Genomic DNA, 24,808 nt, shown 5'->3' with positions numbered 1-24,808 from the left:
CTGCAGCTCAGGTTGACCTCTAACCTTTGGTGATCCTCTCTTTCAACCTCCCTAGTGCTGAGTTGTGAGCCACCATACCCAGACAAGATAATCTTATATCCTGAAGTTCCTAATTAATTTACCGAAATAAATTGAAGCAGTAGTTAGTTAACCTGCTCTGTGCTCCGTACAGGTTGTACCCACACATCCGCCCAAGAGCTATCTGGATTCATGAATGAAAGACAGACACATAGATACACACACACACACACACACACACACACACACACACACCAACCAGTTAATTTTAGTATGCCTTGACTAACGTAATGGTTGAGCACTTCTAATCCTTCCTAGGGCTATCAAACATTCCCCTCCAGCATCCTGGAGTTAACATCTTTAAAATCTACATTTCATCTCTGCTACTCCAGACCCAATAGACCCACTAGAGCCGCTTACCTGAATTCTTACATGGCTAGTCTGTCCTAAGCCCCTCTCATAGTGATTCTGCTTCTCCTCCTCTCTCTCCTAAGCCTGGGAATCCTAGAAGTCCTACCTCTGTCTGTCTTGCCCAGCCATTGGCTGCTGGCATCTTTATTTACCAATAGGAATCGGCTGGGAGCAGGGTCCCTCAGTGTCTTACATGCAGACACTCTAAGCAGTTTTGGGGACCAGAATTAACATTATAACACATGCAGCATTATGCCAAACCCACTTCAATAAACAAATGAATAAAACACACACACACACCTAAAACCAAACTCTCAGCAATCATAGACAAGGCCAGCAAGAATGCAGGATTTTAGTAGTATACCAAAATTTAATCTCCTAGCATTATAATAATAAACAGTGCCAAAATGAAGATAAATAATTCCATTTATTATAGTATCAGAGAAAAAAAAAGGCATTTTGAAATGTGCAATCTTTTCTTTTTGAGACAGAATTTCACTGAGTTGTTCAGAGTAGCCTCATTTATTCTACAGCCTCTGCAGACATGGGACTTAGGATTCTCCTTACTTCAGACTTCCAAATAGCTGAGGTCACATTCTACATAAACTGTATACAAGACCAGAGGCTTTCTTCATTTCTCGTTATGATTCTTGAAGATATTTTTGTTATGGTTTGATCCTCCTTTTCCTCTTCCTCTTCTTCCTCCTCCTCCTCTTCTTCCTCCTCTTCCTCTTCCTCTTCCTCCTCCTCCTCCTCCTCCTCCTCCTCTTCCTCCTTGTTATTTTACAGTGTTGGGTCCCTCCATGTGCTGGGCAAGTCTGTACCACTGAATTGTATTCTTAGCCTCCAGTATATATATTTTAATTTGTAAGTCCTGATATGTGAGAAAGCTGTTGGAACTTATTGGGCAACAAATTACTTTCTCTTTGACTTTTTAATTTTTATGATTTTTTGGTTGATTTAATTTTTGTAGTACTAGAAATTAAACTCAGAGCCTCACTTGTGATGGGTGAGTGCTCTACCACTGAGCTACATCCAAAGCTTGAATATTTTGTTTATAAACTATCAATTATTTTTATCCTTTTAGTTGAAGGGTTATAATTTGTGTTTCCCTTGCTTAGCTGTTTTAACATGCACATGTAGGATAATGTTAAGTCATGCTGATGGCAGTGAGTATCTTGTTGTAACTGGAGTTTCACTCTGAAGTTCTATTTGTTTAGATTGGTGGTTTTGGCATGGTTATGAGCTCCCCCATGTCAAGGGGGAGTACTTTCCTCCTGTATTCCTCTTTCACTAAGTGTTTTATTGTTAGTGTCTGCGTGTTGCATTCTCCCCACCTCAAGTTCTTGCTTATGCTATATATGTTTTTCTACTTTATTTCCTGGATTTCATTATTTATCCAGTGTGTGTGTGTGTGTGTGTGTGTGACACTTGTGTGGTCAGAAAACAACATGTAGGGTTTGGTTCTCTCCTTCCACCATGTGGGAGCCAACTAAGGTCATACTCAGGCTTGGCAGCAAAGACCTTTACCCACTGAGCCGACCTGCCTGTTTTATCTTCCCCCAACTGCAGGACACAGCTCCTTCAACCACCATTTTACAAAGTTACCGAGTAGTTCTCCAGGCAGTAAGATACAATATACAAGCAATCCAACGTTCTTTCTCTCACCTTCCCCACAAAGTGGCATCTTCCACTTTGTGTTACAAAAATCAAGCCCGGGGCAGGGATAGCAATGCAAATCCCTAGAGTGTTTTAGATATTCCTCATTAAGTACATTGATTGTATTCCTGATAGGGAGAGAGTGTGTGTATATAAGAGACAGACGGACAGACACACACACAGATACTAATGCAATCCCACCATCATTTCAGTGAAGATAGACATTGTACCATCACCACTACTATTACCATAAATAGTGCTGTGCAAGTAGAATTACCTAATGGTTCAGTTCTGGCGCCCATGGAAAATCTAGTCATTGCATTTCTTTTACAGTTCCCTTTTGTTTCATGGCCTGTGAGTCCTGTCTGTGCACTAAGTAACTTTAAAAAAACAATTGAGGTGCTAGAGAGTTGGCTCAGCAGTTAAGAGCACTGACTGCTCTTCCAGGGGTCCTTGGATCAATTCCCAGCAACCGCATGGTGGCTCACAACCATCTGTAATGGGATCCAATGTCCTCTTCAGTCATCTGCAAACAGTTACAGTGTACTCATATACAAAAAAAAAAGAAAATAAAAAAAATATAAAACAACAACAACAACGAAAACCCCAAAACACATTGAATGGTTACACAGTTTATGGGGGGAAAATTGTGACCTTGGACTTGGGTAGACGAAGTTTGGAGAGACATGGACCTCTAAGAGGACTCCGGGTCCCATTCAGGGTCTTGAAGGAAGAGATGTATTCTCTTCGTGCTGAAGCCCTGAGCCTTGAGGGCAGGCTTCATGTCTCCCAGCTGCTAAGGACAGGCTGCTCACTGTGGAGATTCACTGTAACCAGCAGTACTGGCAGTGATTACAATTATAGCTAAAGGAATGTCTGATCATTATGGTTTCTGGCTATAATCCTAGCACCCAGGAGGTTGAAGAAAGTACATTAATTTATACATCAATAATCATAAGCTCATTGCATGCTACTCTAAGTAGCATTAGTTATTTAAAAAACTTTATTTTTTTAACATAAGCAGTTTCAGTGAGGACATTCATATTTTCCCAGATTTCTTTTGTAAAATTACATCTATCTGTTTTTTGAGCACATGTGGGGACTCGGAGAACAACTTGAAGTAGGTCTCTTTTTCTGCGTGGTTCAAGAGATCAAGTTCAGGTCCTTAAGCATGGCACCAACCACCTTTGTTTACTGACTCGTTTCATTGGCTCCATGTTCTCACAACTTTCTAAAGAGTCAGACTGCCCAGAAGCCAGGTGGCTCCTGCTCTCTCGTGCTTTCAAGCTTGCCAGTACCACATGAGGTGCAGCATCTAGAAACTTCCATTGTACTTATCTAGATAGGAAAGAAAGGGGCACATGTCAGGTCACTGTTAGGAAAATTAGTGCTCTCATTGGCCCTCTGCAGGATCTTGGGGACACATGAGCCTGCGGTGCACCTGGGGAACCGCTGTATCACTTAGCATCTCAGTTAGCATTCCTCACTTAGTATGTCAGTCTGAGGCTCACTGAACCAATTACTCATTTCCGGGCGATTTCTAAATCACACCTAAGGTGAGTTTTAAAACATACATTGGACTGCTGACATGTACGTGTAGCAGCAGAGATGAACCCAAAAGCACTATGCCAAGTTAGTAAGATGGCCCCAAAATAAACATTTTGACTATTTATCTGAAGTCTAGAAAAGGCAAAACTGTAGGACAGGAAATCGCAACATTGATACTGGGCTGAGGTCAGAGGGAGGCTGACTGAGGGCTATGAGGGAATTTTGGAGCAATGGAAATATTCTTCACTCTAGGCCCCTCCCACAGTCTGTTCACTCATCTTTTATTCTGCTGGAAGGCATTGCTGAGATCTTACGCCTCATGAGAGAGAAAGCATATCCATACAAAGACTTAAGTGTTCCTGGCAGCCTCATTCACAGGGTCCCCAAACTAAAACTATATCAGTGCCCACCAGTGAGTGAATGGACAAACCTGATGGATCCTCAGACTAAACAGATGTGTCAAAACCATAGAAAACCCACGGCTGCATGCAAACACCATTTTCATCATTTTCATGTATTTTAAGAGTGATGCTTCCTCCACACAGTGAAACCAATAGCCTGTTTTCCATTGGGATCAGACCAGGACTTCATGGTCTATTACTGAGCCTTTTCTTCTTTATGTTTTGAAACAGCTTACATAAGATGGAAAACTCCTACTCTCTACAACATTAAAAGAACTTACCAAGAAGAAACTAAAAGCAAACAAAAATGTGGCCCAGACTGGCTTTGAGCTAGAGCACTGGGTGTGAGTGGTACTAGAACTGAGGGCCCTGTGTGAGCTGGTCAAGTCCTTTGTGACAGCCCCTGTTTTAATACCTCAGTTTTAACCTCTTGGATGACAGCAATAAACATAAGTTGACCTCCCTCCATCCCCCTTCCCTCCCTCCTTTCCTCCCCCCCCCTTTTTTTAAACGTAGAAGATAGCACCAGACTACAGGTTTGAAAAGGGTGGAGACACTTTTAAAAGAGCATTGAGAAGAGAAATCACAAGAGTCTTGAGAGCGAGGCACCAGCCCTCCTGATAGGGATTCCATGGGATGGGCCCAAGGGTTGGTCTCACTTTCAGCCTCTGCAGTCTCTGGGACCTGGTTGGGCAGGTTCTGTGATGTTCTGGGCGTAAGCACTTCCTGCTTCCCACGAATAGCTAATGAGTAACTTAGCACTGAGCTAGATCAAAGCAGTTTAGCAGCAGTGAGGCTTCAAGACCTAGAGAAGCCACTCTGCCGGGATGAGGTGGAAGAGGGGGTCTGATATCAGGTGGGATGCTTTCTGAGGGTCTTGTCTCTGCTGGAGTCTTACCCAGGGGTCAGTATAACAGATCAATAGGACTATGTCTTTGCCTTTTAAGAATTAAAACGTTCCCTCTAGTATAGTTGAAAACTTAAAGGACTATCTCAATTATTTTAACAAATGCTGATGAGAGACCACTTTTATCAGTGGCAGTGCCCCCTTTATGGAAAGATGCCTGTGGCACTTGTTTAGACAGCACAGGTGCTGTTAATAAATGGCAAAATTGTTTGTACTGCCTTATGACCCGTATTGGTTCTGTCTCATAGACGAAAGAGCCTGTGGTTCCGACTAAGGAAGATACTTCTCTGTGTTCTGGGGTTCTACATTGCCATTCCATTTCTTGTCAAACTGTGTCCTGGGATACAGGCCAAACTGATATTCTTAAATTTTGGTAAGTCCTCTGTATCAATTTTCCTTTAATTTTACTTAGAGTTTATTTTCATGGAGGTGTCTGCTTTTAAAGGGTATTTTTTATTTTAATTGAGATCAAACTTACATGTAATAAAATGTCCAGATTTTAAGTGTGCAGTGTGTAAGGAAATAGAGCCACCACCTAGATTCAGGGATAGAGTGAGTCTGTGACCTGGGAGGGACATGGCAGGGATGGCATTACCATCCAGTGTTGCATGTGGGTACTTAGGTGACTATGGGTGATTACCTCTCTTGAGCCAAAGTAGATAAAAATGTTGACAGTTGTCTGAAACTGCCATATTAGAGACATGTTGTCACTTATGTAGTCTAGGTTCATTGAAACCATAGAAAAGAACACTGTCTTTAAAATACTAATGAGGCTTTGTGCGGTTTTTTAAATTGCTATTATTGCTCCTTTTCTTTCTTTTTTTAACCTGCTTTTTTTCTCATAAAAGAAAAATTTGATACAGTTTTATTTTTGTGGAATCGTGTACTATTTACAAAACAGTGTTCGGTCCTTGAGTTAAATGGACCCTTTGTGATTTCAAAGCTGTTTGCAGGGTAAGAGGGAGGGAGAAGTGAGAAAGTACTGTGCTATGAGGCAGAAGAGAGTTACTGGTGTGTTTAGTAAAAACAGCCTTTTCAGAAATACCATTTTTATACCCAAGATGAGGCAAAGGAGGGTAGAGGAATTAATGATTGCCTTGAAAATGGCCGTGGTCAATGTTAGTTACAGAAAGTTGGAATATACTAACAAGGAATTTCTATTCTTTAAACTAGTAAGAGAAACAGGAATACATGTGTTGTATATTAGGAGGCATTTTAGTTTTCAATTGGAAATTTTTCAAACTTCTAGGAATTTATGATCTCTAAGTTTGGTAACTTGTAAGGAATAAACTTAAGAAGAAACAAAACCATACAAAAACCAAGGAGCGTTATTTTTCAGATTTAGTGTCCCCTTAATAAGAGAAGGTACAGAAAAGACACTGGGATTTGCATGAAGACACAAGGGCTATAATTTATCGGTAGAGCCTTAGAACTGACCCAGGAAGCCTAGGCCTGTGCTCTCTGCTGCTTGGCACAGAGTCAAGCGCCAGCAAAGATCTGCGTTGGATTTTTCCCCCACTAGCTTCTACGGGGTTCATTAGACACATTGCACAGTTTTACAGGGCTGGTTTTCTGAAGAGATAGTAACTCTGCCACAGGCACAGAGCTTTGAGTTCTCTAGTCCAGTCACGTGTCTCTAACAGGAGGCTCTGGCATGGGCTGTCCCCCAGGTTCATGCCCCTTCCCAACACTTTGTGTTACAGAGAGGAAGTTGTAAGATGGCTACCTCTCTTCCAGAGGTCCTGAGTTCAATTCCCAGCAACTACGTGATGGCTCACAACCATCTGTAATGGATCCAGTGACCTCTTCTGGTGTCTGAAGACAGCTATAGTGTACTCACATACATAAAATAAATAAATCTTTAAAAAAAAAAAAAAGATAGCTCCCTCTCAGGTTGATGCTCCCCTCTAACTTCTGTAGCGTGGAGCAGAGGGTCCTGGGGAAGGTTTGTTTGGGATTGTATTGATTTTGAAGTAGTAGGACTTGAACCCAGGGCCTCACATGCTGCACGAGTGCTGTAGCAGTGAACTCCTTCCCTCCCTGAGCAGGATTCTAAAGGGGTGAGAGGATAAAAATCTGTCTCTGGGTTTCTGGGTTTGTTTGTTTGTTTGTTTGTTTGTTTGTTTTTAAACTTACTTGTGCTAAGGAGGTGGTTCAGTGGATAAAGTGCTTGGTACTCAGAATAAGGATCTAAATTTGAATCCCCAGTGCCCACATACAAAGTTGAGTGTGGTGGCACTGGAATCCTGGTGCTGGGTAGCTGAGACAGGCTGATCCTGGGGCTCACCTACTAATCAGCTTAGCTGAAATGGGTAAGCTCCAGAGTTAGTGAGAGATTCTGTTTCAAAAACTAAGGTGGAGTCTGGGCATGGGATGCACTCATTTTATCCCAGCACATGGAAGGCGGAGGCAGGTGGATCTCTGTAAGTAATTTGGTCTATATAATCAATTCCATGCCAGCCAGATAGTGAGACTTTCTCCCCCAACAAAAGCGGGAAAATGATTAAGAAAGATACCCTGTCATCATTCTTTAGCCTCTGCTTGAGCAAGCATAGCTACATTCACACACGCACACACACACACACACACACACACACACACATACTAATGCATACACACACATCCACTCACACACACACATATCTACATTCATACACTCACACACATAAACACATATGAATACACAGCACACACACATACAGATACTCATACACATATACAAACTTACAGTCATACACGCCATACATACCATACACATTCACACACATTACACTCATAAACACTTACCCATACCACACACCTTCACAAAGCATACCAGACTCAAACATATACAGCTCACTTACACACATACACATCCATACACACACCACATTCACACATACCACACACCCTCACACATGCACATGTACCGCATACACAGACACATACTTACATACACATACTCACACACACTCACATTCACACATACCACACACCCTCACACATGCACATGTACCGCATACACAGACACATACTTACATACATATACTCACACACACTCATACACACACTCCTACAAACACAATCCACTTACATATACACACGCACACACACTCACACTCACATATTGATACACCTTCATACAAGTACACACCACACACACACAATACACAAAGACACACACATACAGGCATGCACACTCACACACACCGTTCACACACTCACATACTTCACACACTCACACATGCACGCACATGTAAAGGTAGAAGGAGAGAACCAACTCTAAAAAGTTGTTTCCTGACCTCCATTCCTGTGCACTAGCAGACAAACACCACCCACAACAAAGAATAAATAATATCTTGTCACTGGTGTGCTCATTTTAGGGCAGTGGTTAGCTATCCTCATAGCCTTTCCTACAGCAGCACTGGCCTGTCCCTTTCTGCCATGCTTTCCAGGAGTGCATTTTGCACTCCTGGGAGGAAGGGGCAAAATGAATGGTTCAGAGCTTACTTAGTTATTTGTGACAAACTTTGTATATGTGCCTATCTCCCTTTTGGACTGGAAAGCAGTAGAGGCTTTGGGGCTGGGGTTTTATCTCAAGCCAGAAAGGTCTGTGTATGTACAAGCTCTGTTCTTTTGTCTTACAGATGGGAGGCAGGACTTGGGCTGACAATCTTTTGTGCTTAGGACAGGGTTAATGTAGTCATGAGTCTATAGCAGATTTATCTGAAAATAAATGCACAGTCCGATAGATAAGTTTAAAAGAAAGTTCTGATTTAAGACATTACCCTCCTTTAGATGCATTTTCTTAGGAAGGAAAAAAAAAAGGAGTTCTTTCAAAAAAGAAAACAGTTAAGTGACAAACAGTAACTGGAATAAATAACAGTGACAGTCCCTTTGAGAAACATTGTTAGTACTGTATTTTATTGCCTGCTAGTCTGGTTTGTGTGCGCCAGTTCCTAGGAGTATGCTTCTTAGGTCCTGATGTTCCTTCCCACGTCTAATTCCATCTCAGTGATGTTTGGGCGATGTCTGGTATCTGAGGTCTGAGGGGATAGAGTATGCTTCCGCTGTCCCTTTTTTATCCTGTCTCAAGGGTTAGGAACATGTCTCCCAGCAAGGGAAAAGTCTTGGTTCAGTGGCAGAGGCAAGGGAGAAACTCAGACTTTCTTGAGAAATGCTTTAGCTGTATTAAACACTAGCCTCCTCCGTCCTTCCCTGAGCAGTCCCTGTTAAACCCCTCATAACTTTCATTCTTACCTCTTCATCTCCTGTGGAAGCCTCTGGTTGACCTTATAAAGTAATTGGAATTGATAAAAACCCAAATAACCTGCCCAGCCCTTCCTTTGTTGGTACCACACCTGGTACAAGGCAGTTAGTTCTGTTACTCACAAAGATGGAATGAGATGTAGCCTGATAGCAAAGATTCCCCAGGCAGTCACAAATGCCCATGCCAGCCTAGGAGCTCCAGCCTTCTACCTTTTCAGATACTTTCCCAGATTAGCTTTCATAAAACTGTGATAAATCAAGTTGTTTTCTATTCATTTGCATATTTATTCACTTTCTCTTTACTGAATGCCTATATGTGGAAGATCTGTTCCAAGTCATGCTCCTTGGTGTTTTTGATTGCTGATACATGGCAGCATGGCCGTAGTTAGAGTAAATGAAAGTCTGGAGAAGCCAGAGACCTGCAGGTATGGCTTCTGACCTGTATAGTCAAGTCCTGTTTACAAGGAACCTGTGAGAGGTAGTGTTGAGCTAGACCACATCTGTGGAGTAATGAATGGTCTGTGTGGGGGCCCATTTCTGTTGTGATGCCCTTGACTCACATACTCTGCTTCTATTTTAGCTATTGTATAAATCAGTGCCTCTACAGGGTAGGGTTCAGGCAGCGTCCCACAATAATGGGGATCACAAAGGGTTGATGGCTAAGAGAGATGTGATAACCACTTAGGAGAGGGAGTCAGTATGGTGAGAAAGAGTGAGCCCCACAGGCAATGACATGACTGCACTCAAGAAGCTACCTCCCCCTAATGCACTCCTTATCCCAGTTTCCTGCTATGTGGCATTTCTGATTATTTAGACCCACATTGGCCAGGTGATTCCTGTAACTATAGCTCTCCAGAGGCAGTGTAAACCTGGGGACTCAACAGGCCCGCTGTCAAGGTCTGCATAAACAAAGACATGAAGGGCAGTATCTGCTGACTGTAGGGTATTCCCTATGTGTCCCTTTCCATGGCTGAGTAAATCAGGAATAAAGGTGAACTGTCAGACCAGCTTCCTGGGATGATCTGGTTGTATAGAACAAAATTTCCCAGTTCCTGAATTTCCTTGGCTTGGAACTTTCTCGATTAGCTGTTAATCTTCAGAAAACCACTTGGCCAGGAATTCATCTAGAATCCCAGAATCTCAGAATCCCAGGATGCTTCATCTTTCTATATTGGCCTCCTTCCTGTACAAAATATTGAGTATGTTAGGATGGCAAACTAGGAAAAACAAGTTTTCCAAACCTTTCTCCCTTAAGGACAGTGGCTGTGACTCCACCTTCAGAGGCAGGACTGATAATATGAGTCTCATGTTACCAATGGACACCTGACTTGGACCTTTATAGTTTTACTAAGAGAGTCACCTTGCCAGCAGTGGCAAGCCACACAGCCCAGCATAACTACCAGCAGCCTGAGTTCTCTTCCTCCTTAGGGATCTCTATTCAAGTAAAGATAGATTCTTGACTACACTGCAGAAAAGGATTCCAGGATGAGCCAGAGAGAAGCAAATATGTGAGTTTATTCTAAGTGTTTAGAAAGAAAGTCATTGTATTCGTTGCTTTTCTGTTGCTATGATAAAACATTGTGACCAAAAGCAGTTTATGGAAGAAAGAGTTTTTTAGCTTATGGTTCCAGAGGGATACGAGTCCATAATAGTGGAAATACATAACAGCAAGCAGCAGGCATGTAGCAGGAGCAGGTATCTGAGAGATCACATCTCCAACTGTAAACACAAAGGAGAGAGAGAACTGCAAGTATGCTGATACCCAGTGATCTAATTCTTCCAGCAAGGCTGTATCACCCTAACCCAGTCTGCCAACCCGTGCCCCAACACCACCATAGTGTCTTAAGAAACATGAACCTACAGTGGACATTTCTCTTGGAAGTCACCATAGTCATATAAAAAAAGGGTAGTACATGATACAACACATGGGGCTTGGTTTTTCAAGAGATGCTAACATCAGCGGTTCAGTAAGGTGCTCAGCAGATAAAAATGCACAAGCCTGATGACCTAAGTGTAATCCCCAGGACCCATAGTAGAATGAGAGAACTAACTCCTAAAAGTCCTCTGACCTCCACATACATTCCATGGGACACACATGAATGCCTGTACTCATACTCATATGATGCAATAATAAATTTTTAAAAAGAAGGATGCTTAAGCATCTTTACAACAACTATGTATAGTTCTGTGGTAACTTACAACAAGTTTTAAAGATTAAACAAACTTAAATGCAAAAAAAGCCTAGGTGAAAGTTAAAGATTAGGTGAAAATATATGAGCTGGTATACTTATTCTTAAAGAATTTACCCTTGTGAATAAAATTGAAAAGTGGCTTTATAATGTGCATTATTTATTTAGGGACGAGATAGGAGTGCTGATATGCTAGATATTCATGAACTAAGCACAGCTCATTGGCTGTCTTTAACATGCCTATCTGAGATGGCTTCAGGAAATTCAGGAAGACACATATCTCTGTAGACAGTTTTGGCTCTATCAGTTATGTTAAAGTTTAACACACACACACACACACACACACACACACACACACACACACACACAGTTGGCAACAAAGGCGAACTGGATGGCTTCTCTGCTTCTCTTCCTTCCTAAGTTCTTTTCTTTTTTTCTCTTTGTAACCTATTTTATCCTCACCTGCAAATGAGGCTATAGCTTTCAAGTTTCCAAAGTGTGTGGGTAATGTTGTAGAGGGAAGCATGAGATTGGTGTCAACAGCACAGGAAGTAGACTTCTTTCTGATCAGAGCCTTCATGAGTCCCATTGTTACCTTAGCTCTCTGATGGGTGGCTGCAGCAGGAAAAGATCTGTCATTTCTGTCTTCCTTTCTGTGCCACCACCGCCTTTAGGTCAGGTTCTGTTCAGCCCTCATGCAGACTACTGATCCTCTGTGGAGCTGGTCTCCTGACCCTGCAGATCTTCCAGCAGCTCTAGTACCTAGCATCTACAGCCTCTGCTCCACCTTCAGGCCAACCAGTCAAGGCCTGTTCCTCATGTTGTTCAGGGAGTAGCCAGTGCTAGCTCCTTTCTGCTTGTAAGCTGAAGCCCCATTGTATTCTGGAGCCTTGCTTGTATTCTTTGCTTGGTCTCATTTCTATATGTCAGAGAACTCCCAAGTCTCCACTAACACTGATGTCAGGATAAAATCTGAGTGCTTTAGAATGACTGTGTCCATTGCTCTGACAGGTCTACAGACTGGGTGGCTTAAACAAAAATGATCTCACAGTCCCAGTGGCTGAAAGTCTAAGATCTAAGTATTGGTACCTCTGAGGCACCTGGATAGAATCCATCCTTTCTTCCTCTTCTCTTTCCTCCCTTCCTCCTGTACTAGGGATGGAACTCCAGGGTCTTGTCCATAGTGGGCAAGCACTCCACCATCTCCTGCCTATTTCATCAGCTGGCAGTGGCCTGCAGTCTTTGATATGTCTTGGCTTGTAGAAACATCACTCCATCTACTCACAATCTTCTCGTGGTCTCCCTATTTAGAAATATATTAATCATGGTGGATTAGAGGTTACTCTGGTGACCTCATTTAAGATTTGTTACACTGAAGAGACCTGCTTTTTAAGTGAGGTCATGTTCTTGAGTTCTGGGATTTTGGGGGAGAACATAATTCAGCATGTAACAGAAACTTAAGAGGAGCTTTAAAACTTGAGCTTGCTTTTTCAGGGCAATGTGGATTAGGAAGGCGGTGATTGGAATTGCAGTCCTGGCGAGAATTCCTCTCTCATGAAGGCCTGGGGGAGATGCTCAGAGAAGTTTCTGTAGAAGGAGCGTGTGTATCCCTGTGTCTTCATGAGTCAGATGGTTCATTTATTCAGCAAGTGTTCATCGAGGCCAAGAGGCATTGAAGGAAGTGAGTTAGATCTAATACACGATGTATGAAGTTAGCTTTGAAACTCATCCTCTTCACAAACAGCAACAACAAAAAAGTGTCAGTGGAGTCCTTCTAGAGATCATGGTCACCCAGAAGTCAGGACCATGCTGCTCTTTGTCACTCTCCCCATGGTAAGGATAAATTACATCTTGGGGCTTGCTTATGTTTTGTTGGTATATTCATTTAAATTTTTCATTTTCCCATTAATTTTTTCCTCAGAAGTTGTTTGCCATAGCAGTAAAGGAGAGTGTTATATACAGAAAAAAATTAAGTCTCTCTGCACACTCACACATGGCATTGTCTTTCTGTGTTCCCTCTCCCAGTCACACATGGTATGGTTACCAGTGTTGATGTCCTTTGCTTGTGTTTGCAGTGACAGTGGGGCAGGGTCCTTCTCAATTACCCTGTCCTGCATGTTTCCCATTCTGATGTTTCCATGATCTCCCGTTGTAGCATACCAACTACATTTGGTTTATCCAGTTATGGCCCTGCTGGCAAATGAAGGTTAGCTGTAAGACTCTGCATAGTATCTGTAGTTCACTTTGAACAGGGTTCTAGTTTTCATCCATTTTGCTGTCTTTTCTGGGTTAAATGATGGTGCCAGAAACTTGAGAACCTCTGTCCCTTCTTTCCCTCCTATACCCCAGTCATCTTATCCATTATCCCTTTACCAATGCCTCTGCCAGCTCCCTGGACCCAACCTTCAGCTGAGCCTCAGCTAAGCTCGTCTGCAGGTTTTTTTCCCCTGTGTCTCAGCCTATCTTGTGCCAGCTTATCCTGTTAAAGACCTTCCCTTCTCTTGCTGCAGTCTCACACTTGAATAAACTTCTGGTTCCAGGCTCCACTCTGGCTATGCCCTTACTGCAGTGTTTTCAAACTGTATTTCAGTGTTTTTTAGCTTTACCCCTTCCCTGAAGTGGGCCTCTCATGTGGCAAAATTCTGACAGAAAAGTACTTGGTGCTGTTGAGAGTTTTCACTTATGCTGTGGGTATGGGGTATATATTTGTCAATACATATATTGTGAGGGTGTATTTATCATAGTGGAGTGTGTGCTTTGTGTGTTCAAGTGTGAATGCATGGGTGAGCAGAAATGTTTCTTTGTGTGTATTTGTCCTCTCCATTAACCTTGACTTCATCTCTTTGTTTCCTACAGTGAGGGTTCCCTATTTCATTGACTTAAAAAAACCACAGGATCAAGGTTTGAATCACACCTGCAATTACTACCTCCAGCCAGAGGCTGATGTGACTATTGGAGTCTGGTGAGTGTCTTTAACCACTGATACAGGAGAGAGAGACACTAGCTTCTTTGGCCTCTTCAGGAGGCTACAAGAGCTCAGCTCAGGCGCTGTCCTTGACACTGGACTTGGGGTACTGTTGCCTGTTTTTAATCTTCATCTATACTTAAGGCCAAGGGAAGAGCTCAGCTAAATTTGATCCCAGTGGTGCAGGGTGACATGACACCAAACTCTCTCCTGAGGTTTTTGAAACAGCAAAGGTTTTGTAACCATATTGTTTTTAGAGTCTTATTTCCAAAGTTTTTTTTTTTTTAAACAAACAAACCAAACAATCTAGAGACAAAAAGAATATAAGAACACAATGAGAAATACAGACTTGAATGTATCTTTTCAGAAATGTGAATGACTACTGCCTGCAGCCCTTCTCAGGGGCCTGTGAGAGGGATGTTTACGTTTTTTTCATAAATTCACACTGGACTTAAGCCATGTGGCTTCTCTGTAGATTCCTTGGAATTGATTTCAATGGCTTTTTGTGTAAGTGATGATTCCTAACAAATGGGTCAAATTGGCCAGACCTGCATCAGTGTTTTCTTTTTTCTCTCAGAAGCAGCTCTGAATAACTGCCCCTTTATCTTAGCTGGGTTTATTTTTCAGTTGCCATACAGTCTCTTTCTGCAGCCTCAGAAACCCACCGTGTATGTGAGACGTTTGTAAATGAACCCAGTAAGTAGGCTGCCAGTGTGCATGAGAGGACCTTCAGATGCTTCACTTTACAGCCTTTGGTAAAGGGTAGAGAACAAGAAGGGAGGCTCTTGTTCTCAGCGGTGGACACTGGGAGTAGAGTCTTTTTGTGATTTTCTGGTTTGATTTAATTGAGCAGTAGCTGACCTGTGTGTGCTTTTGGGACTGTCAAGAATTTGACCTGAAGCTGTGTATGGGGCTTTATATGGGGAGAATGATTGGCCCTTAACCAGGAGTAAGGTTCTGTCTTGTTCAGAAGTGTCATGGTGGCACTTAAGCCAAAGCACTGACAGCACCTATGCACATTGTTAAGTACCCAGAGTGTTAGAGTGATTGCCACACAAATCTCAAGGTAGTAGACAGCTGTCGCCTTGCCTGTCTGCCTAGATTGTTCCATGACCTTGAGCCTTGGGAAACAGAAGGCTGTATTCCCATCTGCTCTTACCTCCATGCCTTCAGATTCTCCCACCTCTTCTGCAGGAGTCTGAGTGCAAGGACCATTCTTGGCTAATCAGCTCAGTGTCAGCTGCCCTCTACCAACAGGTTGGAAGTGTGCACACTGGGCCTCTGCCAAGAGTTCCAAATGGGATAGTCTGGCTTCTAGGAGAATGTCAGCTCCAACCGTCTAAAACAGGCCTACCATCTTTGCCCCACCACCCCATCAATACTATACACTACCTAGGCTGGCTGAGAACTCCTAGCATCATCCTGCCTCTTAGGTGTCTGGGACTGTGACTTGTGATTGTATGGGAGTGGTCATTACAGTGGCTAGAAACACAAAAATGTGTCCTCATGAATGGACAAGAGAAATGCATTAAAATAATAAGGACATGGCTACTTGATTTTTAAAACATTTATGTCATTAACATCTAGAGTGAATTTGGCTAAGATTTTTAGAAGAAAAGTAGACATCAATTAAGACCCTCCCCAGTGGTTAACAGTATTCAATTTGGCCTTTGTATATCTCTGAAGGAGAGTTTGGCCAAATAGAATAGCAATATCCAAGAGCCTGGGCCAGCCTGCCTGTTGGTAAACTTAACCATGTATTTGTGGCTCTAGAATGCAAGAAAGTTCTACCAGCTAATGCAGGACAGATTTCTCTCACATTTGAACAAGCTATTTGACTCAGCAAGAGGCCTTTGTTCGCTCTAAGGTGGTCAGCAGCTGAGCTTGCGGCTTACAGTTTCAGTTACTTTTCTGTTAGGGGTGAGATAATGTGCCACCCACCCTTCTGTCTTGTCCACGACCTTAACGTAGGTGCCATTGTGTGCAGAAGGGGCATCTGACTCTGCTGCCCCTCTCTGCTTCTGTCTCCAGGCACACCATCCCCTCTGTCTGGTGGAAGAATGCCCAAGGGAAGGACCAGATGTGGTATGAAGATGCCCTGGCTTCTAACCACGCCATCATACTATACTTGCATGGGAATGCAGGCACCAGGTAAGCCCACACAAGTGGTACGACCTCTGTGCAGTACCTGTCTCCTTCCTAGGCTGAAAATGTATTAGCTTAGACTATGTGAAGCAGGCCTGTGGTCTTTGTAATCCAGTTTACTGACCTACTGCATGCCAAGCTTCTCCAGAACAAAGGAAAGGTACAGTTTTTCTGTGGCTGGGAGAGTTCGGAGGCAGACCTGTGTGCTAAGGACCTGTGAGTCTGCCCTGCCCAGAGCTCGCTTGGAGACAGTGCTGAGCAGCAAGCAGTGTTGGAAGCTGCACCTTGAACACGTGGACGGAGATGTGTTTCTGTCAGAGACTGAGCTCCTCTAGCCATAGGGTGTTTCTTTCTGCACTCTTCCTCCTCCTTCTCTTCCTCCTCTTCCTCCTTCTTCTTCCTCTCCCTTTTTCTTCACACTTCTAAAAAGAGGCAGAGCATATTGAGAAGTGGCCAGAAGGGACGCTGAATGTCGAGCATGTATGAACATGTATGAACATGTGTGTCCTAGCTGTCTGTGTATGTGAGCTGTCTCCTGGCAGTCTTCACACACCACACATCAGTGTGGCCTGGTGCACTATTGAAAAAGTCCATACTTTGTTCATTTGAGCCTTTCTGTTTTATCTCAAATGCTTCTTGTGAGTGGGTTTAAGGCCTTGGACTTCAGGCTGGCTTTAGCTGGAGCTGCTCTCCCACCTGAAAGCCCACATTCTTTTTATACCACAGCATGCTGTTCAGAAAGGGCAGAGGAGGTACATTTTTGAAAGAAGAGCATTGTTTGAAAAAAACAGGGTCCCCTTTTCTATGCTCCTTTGGGTTGCCTATGAGAGAGCCTGAAGGAGCCAGAATGGAGGCAGCCCTTCACCAGCAGGGCAAGCTTCAGGATAGACCTTTTATAGGTAGAAACAGCAAGAAAAAGAATGTATGGGTCTTTTTTAGAAGGGAAGACGATCCTGGGTAGGTATCTGCTATGGAGCCATGCAGAGGGCATTGTAGAAAGAACCCAGAAGCACTGCCCACGAGGCTGGTCTCTGTGCCAAGAGCAGAATGTTTGGCTACTGCTCTGTAGAGTTTGCAATCTGCTTTGTTGAAGACAGGCTGCAATAGGTTTCACTTCTGCTTTTCAAAGACCAAGTAGCTATAAACAGCTCTTATAGCATCTTTCCATTAATCAGAAAATTGTAGTTGGCTATGGCACATGTTTCTAATAGTAATGTGTTAAATAAAAAGGACAAAGCTTTCCTGTAGCTTTATGTCTAAAAAGAATATGACATTCAAAGCTTTGCTGTGCCCTCCTACTCCCGGAGACTGCCTATAGTGCCTGCGTTCTGTCTAGTTCTGTCTACACCCCATTTCTTAAATGCTTTGGCTCACTTGCTGAGATGCTTCTCTGGCTATCCCTCCCTCCCCAAGCACAATCCCTGCCCATCAGTCTGAATAATCAGACCTTTGAATAATGAAGGGGTAGCTTTCCGAGCTCTCAGGCCCACTTTCTGTTTTCAGTCAATGGTGGGAGTTTGGAGCGTTTAGGAAAGCTGTCTTACAAAGATAACTAAAAGTATCTGGCATGATTTCCTTCTGGACTTGAACACATTTCTTTGCATGTTTGTGCTGCAGTGCATAGGCTTTACTCTTTGAACTCATTCGTGTGTCCTTGGAATGGCATTCCCACTCACCATATAGCTGTAATGGCCTCAGTGCTCATTATAAAAGAAGGAACATAGGTTAAATGCTTGGTTAAGATCCTACTCTGCTGAGGAGCTAGCCATTCTCATATACTATGAGTTAACAAAGGCCTCCTGATGAAGGTCCAGCAGGTTGGTCCAGGACTCACTATGTCTAGCTATAGTCCACATGTGTGTATGGCATGTGAAAGGACATCAGTGTAGCCTGATGAGGCAGCACATGGAAAGGAGATCCATGACCAGGGGGTCCAGTTAGGAAATAAGTGGCAAAATGGGAAGGTACCTGGACAAGTTCCTTGACACAGTTTCCATGCACACAGGTGGTCCTGGCCCTAGGATGCTGGGGAGAGCTGGGTAGCATGGGCAGGCAGGATGGAAGTGTGTTGTGTTTCCATGTATCTCTTGAATCTAGGGCTATTAAGTATTTGTTCCTATTGAAAAACTACATATGATAATTAAGAAATACCCTGAGGTGCTGAAAATAAGTTTGATGCCACTTAGTTGGATCCAGAGAGTCATCTGTCTACCACAGGCTTTTCTTTGAAAAGGGCTTTGGGATCCCAGATTTATTTTTTTAAAAAATATATATCTGTGTCTGTTTATATACACTACATACATGCAGGTGCCCACAAATGTCAGAGGGCATCAGATCCTTTGGAACTGTAGTCTCAAACAGGTATAAGCCACCTAATATGGGTTTTGAGAACTCAACCCAGATCCTCTGAAAGAACAGTAAGTATTCTTAACTACTGAGCCATCGCTCCAGCTCTGGGATCCCAGACTCATCCTGTGTCCTACCTTGAGCAGGGGCACTAACACTACTTGCTGTTTCTCTCCTTTTTACGCTGCAGAGGAGGCGACCACCGTGTGGAGCTGTACAAGGTGAGTGCCAGTGGCCCAGAGGAGCAGTGCTGTTTGCTGCAGGATGCTGGGATAGAAGGGGTCACTTGAATTAGCCACTCTGAAAAGTAACCATTCATGGGCATGCTGGAAGGTCATTCCCGATAGTTTTTCCATGGTTCTTCCCATGTGTTGGTTCTGGGGTGGGCTCCAAAACCGATGCATACTGTCTCAGGTCGATGAATTCTGTCTCAGGTATTTGCTAATGACATGAAAGGCATTTGACATTGTTTTCTGTAGTAGAAACAACTCTCCTTGTCCAAGTCCTCTAGGCTCTGGGTACTGGCTAGGAGAGAGCAGGATTTACCAGGCTGTTCCCTGGGAAAGCACCATGTCTTCTTGAAGGTGGAATGCTAGGTGGCTCTAGGTGACAGTGGTAGCATGGAAAGACCTTTTATTGTTCTAGGCTTCTAGTTATACCCAAGCCAATGTATTGTACACTGCACATGAGTAATGATTGGTTTGGTGTTTTGGGGGCTTTGGGTTTTTTTGTTTGGTTGGTTGGTTGGTTGGTTTGGTTTTTCAAGACAATGTTTCTCCATGTATCTTTGACTGCCCTGGAACTTAGTCTGTAGACCAGGCTGGCCTCAGACTTAGAGATCCAACTACCTCTGCCTCCTGAATGCTGAGATTAAAGGCGTGGTCCGCTATTGCCCAGAGTTATGATCTTAATGAGAATGGGCAAGAACAGCTAGTAAGTCTGTAGGGATTTTTTTTTTTTTTAAATATAGAAAAATTCAACAAAATCCGAGCACTCCTAGGTTGCAGTAAGGTCCCTAAAATGAAGTCTCTGAGGTCCACCAGCATCCTGCCTACCTCAAGGCTATTGACAGTACCTGAGAGCTGTCTGTTGCCCTGTGTTGTAAAGCATCACCCTGAGAGGTAGAGGAGCCGGCCACTTGGCCATCTGAGCATCAGTAGAAAAGGCATCCTTCCCATGTTGCTTAGCCAGAGGAAGTTAGAACAGTGTACAGCAGCAGGTCCAGGCAGGAGCTGCGTGTCAGCAGTCTGTTAAGTTCCCACTGTCTGCATGACTCAGGGCAGATCAGCAGTCTGTTAAGTTCCCACTGTGTGCATGACTCAGGGCAGATCAGCAGTCTGTTAAATTCCCACTGTGTGCATGACTCAGGGCAGAACTCTGCATGAGTTTTGGGAGAAGTGAGCTGCTCAGTGCAAGACTAGTTGCCAATAATGGATGTCTTTCACATTACAGGTGCTGAGTTCCCAGGGTTACCACGTGGTCACCTTCGACTACAGAGGTGAGGTTGCTTTTCAGAATGATCACACCCTCACTTCTGATTATACTTGCTGGGCAGACTTGTGTGAGAACTTGGAAGTGAGGCAGGCAACTTGTTTGTACAATTCCGGGTGTGCACGGACTGTGCTGTTAGTGGGAAGCATGGTAGACATCTTGTTGTAGCATCTGGGTGCTGACTTTACTGCCAGTGCCCAGATAGCAACATTTAAATGCAGAAAATACTGTCTTTTCTCCTTATTGGACTCAGGTTTTCCCTTCAGCTGGACATAAGACACTAGCTCAGTAGCAGAGCTAGTCTTGGTAAAACAGGGAAAACTGGAAAAGGATTCATTGAGAGCAGATAGATTCCTCTGTCTTCTTGGATAGCCTTGCTTCTTTCTTTTTGTTCTTAGTCAGGGTTGCCGCTGAGAAGGCTGAGGATCCAGTTTGATATATGCTGTGAGCATTCTGATTAATGAGCGGCAGGAATACCTTTTTAACAGTAAACAACTGTTTTAAAGGAATGTTTTTCCATAGAATCCCCAGTTGGAGAGCTCAAGGGACAAAGGCTGCTCAGCTAGCTTGTTTGATTCTTCTCGGGAGTGAGTGGTTCCGATGTCCTCAGACTGAAGGATAGAGGAAGCCACGGTTACCTGCAAGGGGATTTACGTTAGTTTCCTTTTGTTGATGTAACAAGTTACCACAAACAGCATATATTAAAACAAAGCAAATTTATTATCTTGTAGTTATGGAAATCAGAAATCTAAAATCTTTAACATCTGAGATAGAATCAAAGTGTCTGTGGGCTTTGTTCTTCTGTGACTTCTGGAGTGGCCTCTACCACTTGCCTTTGCTAGCTGCAGAGAGATCCTGGCATTTGCCCTCTCTTTTTTCTTTCCTTTTCTGCATGTGTGCCTGCGTGTCAGAAGTGGGCATCAGGTCCCATTACAGGTGGTTGTGAGCCACCATGTGGGTGCTGAAAATTGTACTCAGGACCTCTGGAAGGAGCAAGGGCTCTTAAGCACTGCGCCATCTCTCCAGCCCTGACCTCTCTTTCTGTTATCAAAGTGTTTATGAATATTTGGGCTTTACCCAGATCCCCTGATATCAAGGCTGACTCCTTAGTGGCCTTCATTCTTCTGCAGCTTAACTCCCCTGGCCTAAGGGTCACATGTTTACCAGTTCTGTGACTAAGATGTCAGCTTCTCCAGGAGCCACTGTTCTGCTGAACACGGTGATGGCTTTGGATACAGAAAGTTCCATCAGGATCAGTGTTTTGAGCCAGGTGGTGATGGCTCTAGGGAGGCAGAGACAGATGGATTTCCGAGTTCAAGGCCAGCTGTCTCTACAGAGGGAGTTCTAGGCTAGCCAGGACTACACAGAGACTCAAAAAAACCAAACAACAACAATAAACATCAAAATGAAAGGATGAATTAAGGGAAGAGCTGGAAAGCCCTGCTCCTTTTCCTGCTTTCTGCCTTCTCCATTCTGCAAAGGCTTTTAGAAACATTCTTTCTTATATGTGCTGAGACCCTAGGGTGATGAAAAGAAGGCCTCCTCCCTTCTGTGTTCTCTTCTTGTCGTCTATTGAGAAGATATCCCCTGCATTCTCTCTTTCAGGCCTGAGTCTCTGCCTGTGTGTGTGGTGTGGAACAATCCCATTCTATCTCTGACTATGCTCCTAGTTTCTGTTCCTCTGTCTTTTCCTTCATGTTCCCAGGTCTCTGTCTCCTACAAGATATCCCAAGCCTTTTGCTAAGTCCCTCCTCAGCTCTTCTTCCCTGGGTTTGGAGGCTGGTATTATAATGATGGGTTTGCTCACCAGCATAATTTTATTTCTGAGACTTGTGGTGTATATAAATCATGTGATGATGACTCAGAGCTAAGCCACTGAAAAGGCAATTTGTACTGAATCTGTGCTGGAGATTAGGAGGAGAATCAGAGTTGCCTTCAAGACTACAGCCTCCTGAACTCCCTTCCACCCTGCAGCTTCATGACGTCCTCCTCTTTGGCCTCCTTCTGTTGGCCCTGGGCAGACTGGGCTCCTACTGTCAGAAGTCCCCCTGGCCTGGTCTTCATGAGCCTCAGTGCTGACCTGTCAGTAGAGCAGTGAAAGAACTAGATTGAAGGATGCTTGCACCTGTGGGCAGGCGATAGTAGGACATGGATTTGAGGTTCTGGTGTGTGCTTTGCTGACTGTTCTGTTAGTTACCAATCTGAAAGGCAGGGCTGTCTGGTTTGTCAGCCAGCAAAAGTAGGGAAAGTTCACTTCTGTGCCCTCCTGCCTGTGTCCCTGCCACCAGAGCTGGAGTTGAAATGAGGGCACACAGAGAGGGCTGCAGTTGCTTATGGGGCAGCTTTTACTGGAGCTGCTTTAGTTTCACAAACTGCCTTTGACACTCCTCTCTCGCAGGTTGGGGTGACTCAGTAGGAACACCATCGGAGCGAGGCATGACATATGACGCACTCCATGTTTTTGACTGGATCAAAGCAAGAAGTGGTGATAATCCTGTGTATATTTGGGGCCATTCGCTGGGCACTGGGTAAGAGCTCTCAAAGCAAAAGAGTGATGTAGTGAAGGCAGGCCTAACATGTGACCTATGAAGCAGCCCCCATGCCTCTGAGCCTGTAGCATCATCCAACACTCAGTTCTAGGTTCCTGTCCCTGTGTAGGGGGTAAAGAGAGATTGAATTTCTTTAACTACTCCTTGGTTCAGAAGTGCCTTAGAACCAATATGGGCGGTGGAGATGGCAGCCAGTTTTCCAAGGAGCTCTTGTCCCAAAGTACTTTCAGAGTGCAGACAGACTACCTAGACTCTGTCAGCTGTAACTTAGGGTGTGTTTACCAATCACTGAGTCCAGGAACACTGGATAGAGATGTTTGGAAGCAGCTTTGTCACTTTGGCATGTTCAGCTTAGCAGGGAAGATCAAGAAGTAAGATCTGCTGGGCAACCTGGATTCTGCAGTGCGAAGTCCTAAAAAGAGCCATGGTCCTTATCTTCTGATACCTTCCTCTGCAGGCTTACTGGCTTGGCCTTTTCTTAGCCCTTCTCTCTCACTTGGGTATCATTCTGCAGCCCTTTGTGGGAGAACAGAGGGTACCCCAGTGGAAAGATGCTTGGCCATTCTTTGGCTGTCTGTATGGCATCTACCAGGTGTTGGTCTAAGACAGTAGGAGGTCCCTGGCCCTGGTGACAAGTCCTGTCTCTCAGCTGTAACTGTACCAACCAGCCAGTGTACCAGCTGAAGGAAAGGGCCAGGGCAACCTGTGGGAGACTGTTCCTGGAGAGAGATCACATGCCTGAGGACAGGAGGGTGGCTGTTGTCACCTTTTAAGAAAGGTCAACTTAGGCCCGTGGACGCCGAGCCCCGGGAACCGTGCGCGCAGGTACAGACCACAGACATTCGCAGCTTCCAGGGAGAATGGTGAGGATCTTGGCCAATGGGGAGATCGTTCAGGACGATGACCTCCGAGCGAGGACTACCACCCAACAGAGAAGTAGCAGTGCTCGGCAGGGCTTTTTCAACAGAGGCCACGGGGTACCTCCAGGGGGCCCTGGACCCCGCCAGCAGCAGGCAGGTGCCCGACTGGGTGCTGCCCAGTCTCCTTTCAATGACCTGAACCGGCAGCTGGTGAACATGGGCTTCCCACAGTGGCATCTCGGGAACCACGTGGTGGAACCTGTGACCTCCATCCTCCTCCTTTTCCTGCTCATGATGCTTGGGGTTCGCGGCCTCCTGCTAGTGGGCCTGGTCTACCTGGTGTCTCACCTGAGCCAGCGGTGACCTCCAGGGAACTCATCAGGGTGGGAGCATTCAGTAGGATCGACTGGGCTTCGGGTGTGAGAGATCACGCACAGGGGGAGGGAGCTTGGGTGTGCTCAGAAGGTGTGTTGAGTGTGAGACCGTGAGCATAGATTTTCCCCGCTGCAGGAGGCAGAGGGACTCTCTGGGCCAGCATTGCTGAAAAATAGAGTCCTATGGTTTTCTGGAATGTTTTTAGGGGGCATAGGGCCTCCACTCAAAAGCACAAGCCAGATTAAGAAAGGCTTAGTATGGAGTATGTGCTGTCCCAGAACACATGTCCTCCACCAGGTGCAAACCTGGAGCTTCGCGCAGCTGGGAACTGTCCAGAGTTTTATAGCATTCCTTTATTTTAACGGTGTCTTTTCTATTGGCTGCTCTTATTTGTGAGGAAGGACATTGACATTCTGTTCATTCTGATCTTTCCTTTCGGTTTTCTAAGACAAGAGTCTCACTGTGTAGCCCTGGCTGGCCTGGAACTCATCATGTAGACCAGGCTGGCCTTGAGCTCACAGAGATCCTCCTGCCTCTTCTTCCCGAGGGCTGGGACCAAAGGTGTGTGATACCATGCCCGGGTATTGTGATATTTTCAATAAATAAACCCTTTTAAGAAAAAAAAAAAAAAAAGAAAGGTCAACTTATAGTTTACCTTGTTCCTCCTGCTCACCCTGAAGCTCTCAGTTAGCTTCT

The 24,808-nt window shown here is 44.3% G+C and overlaps 1 protein-coding gene and 1 pseudogene across 3 annotated transcripts in view; both read left to right on the top strand.

Annotated features, from left to right (window-relative positions):
* Nucleotides 1-24,808, top strand: part of Abhd12 (abhydrolase domain containing 12) — a 68,670-nt gene that overhangs the window by 37,427 nt on the left and 6,435 nt on the right. The window contains exons 1-7 of one of the 2 annotated variants that reach the window (XM_028775004.1): nt 4,827-4,893; nt 5,193-5,317; nt 14,238-14,343; nt 16,378-16,497; nt 19,028-19,058; nt 20,290-20,335; nt 22,727-22,856. In XM_028775004.1, coding sequence (XP_028630837.1) covers nt 4,865-4,893; nt 5,193-5,317; nt 14,238-14,343; nt 16,378-16,497; nt 19,028-19,058; nt 20,290-20,335; nt 22,727-22,856 — 587 coding nt within the window. In that variant the 5' untranslated portion in view covers nt 4,827-4,864. Of the gene's footprint in view, nt 1-4,826; nt 4,894-5,192; nt 5,318-14,237; nt 14,344-16,377; nt 16,498-19,027; nt 19,059-20,289; nt 20,336-22,726; nt 22,857-24,808 lie in introns of those variants that run through there. The other variant, XM_028775002.1, reaches the window with a different exon arrangement.
* On the top strand, nt 22,864-24,777 carry LOC114627284 (annotated as a pseudogene). Its single transcript, XR_003712350.1, has one exon. The product of XR_003712350.1 is annotated as an uncharacterized protein FAM241B pseudogene (transcript).

The sequence above is a fragment of the Grammomys surdaster genome, unplaced genomic scaffold, assembly GCF_004785775.1.
Source record: "Grammomys surdaster isolate TR1022 unplaced genomic scaffold, NIH_TR_1.0 251, whole genome shotgun sequence".
Taxonomy (NCBI): domain Eukaryota; kingdom Metazoa; phylum Chordata; class Mammalia; order Rodentia; family Muridae; genus Grammomys; species Grammomys surdaster.
This window is presented reverse-complemented; position numbering and strand designations above follow the sequence as displayed.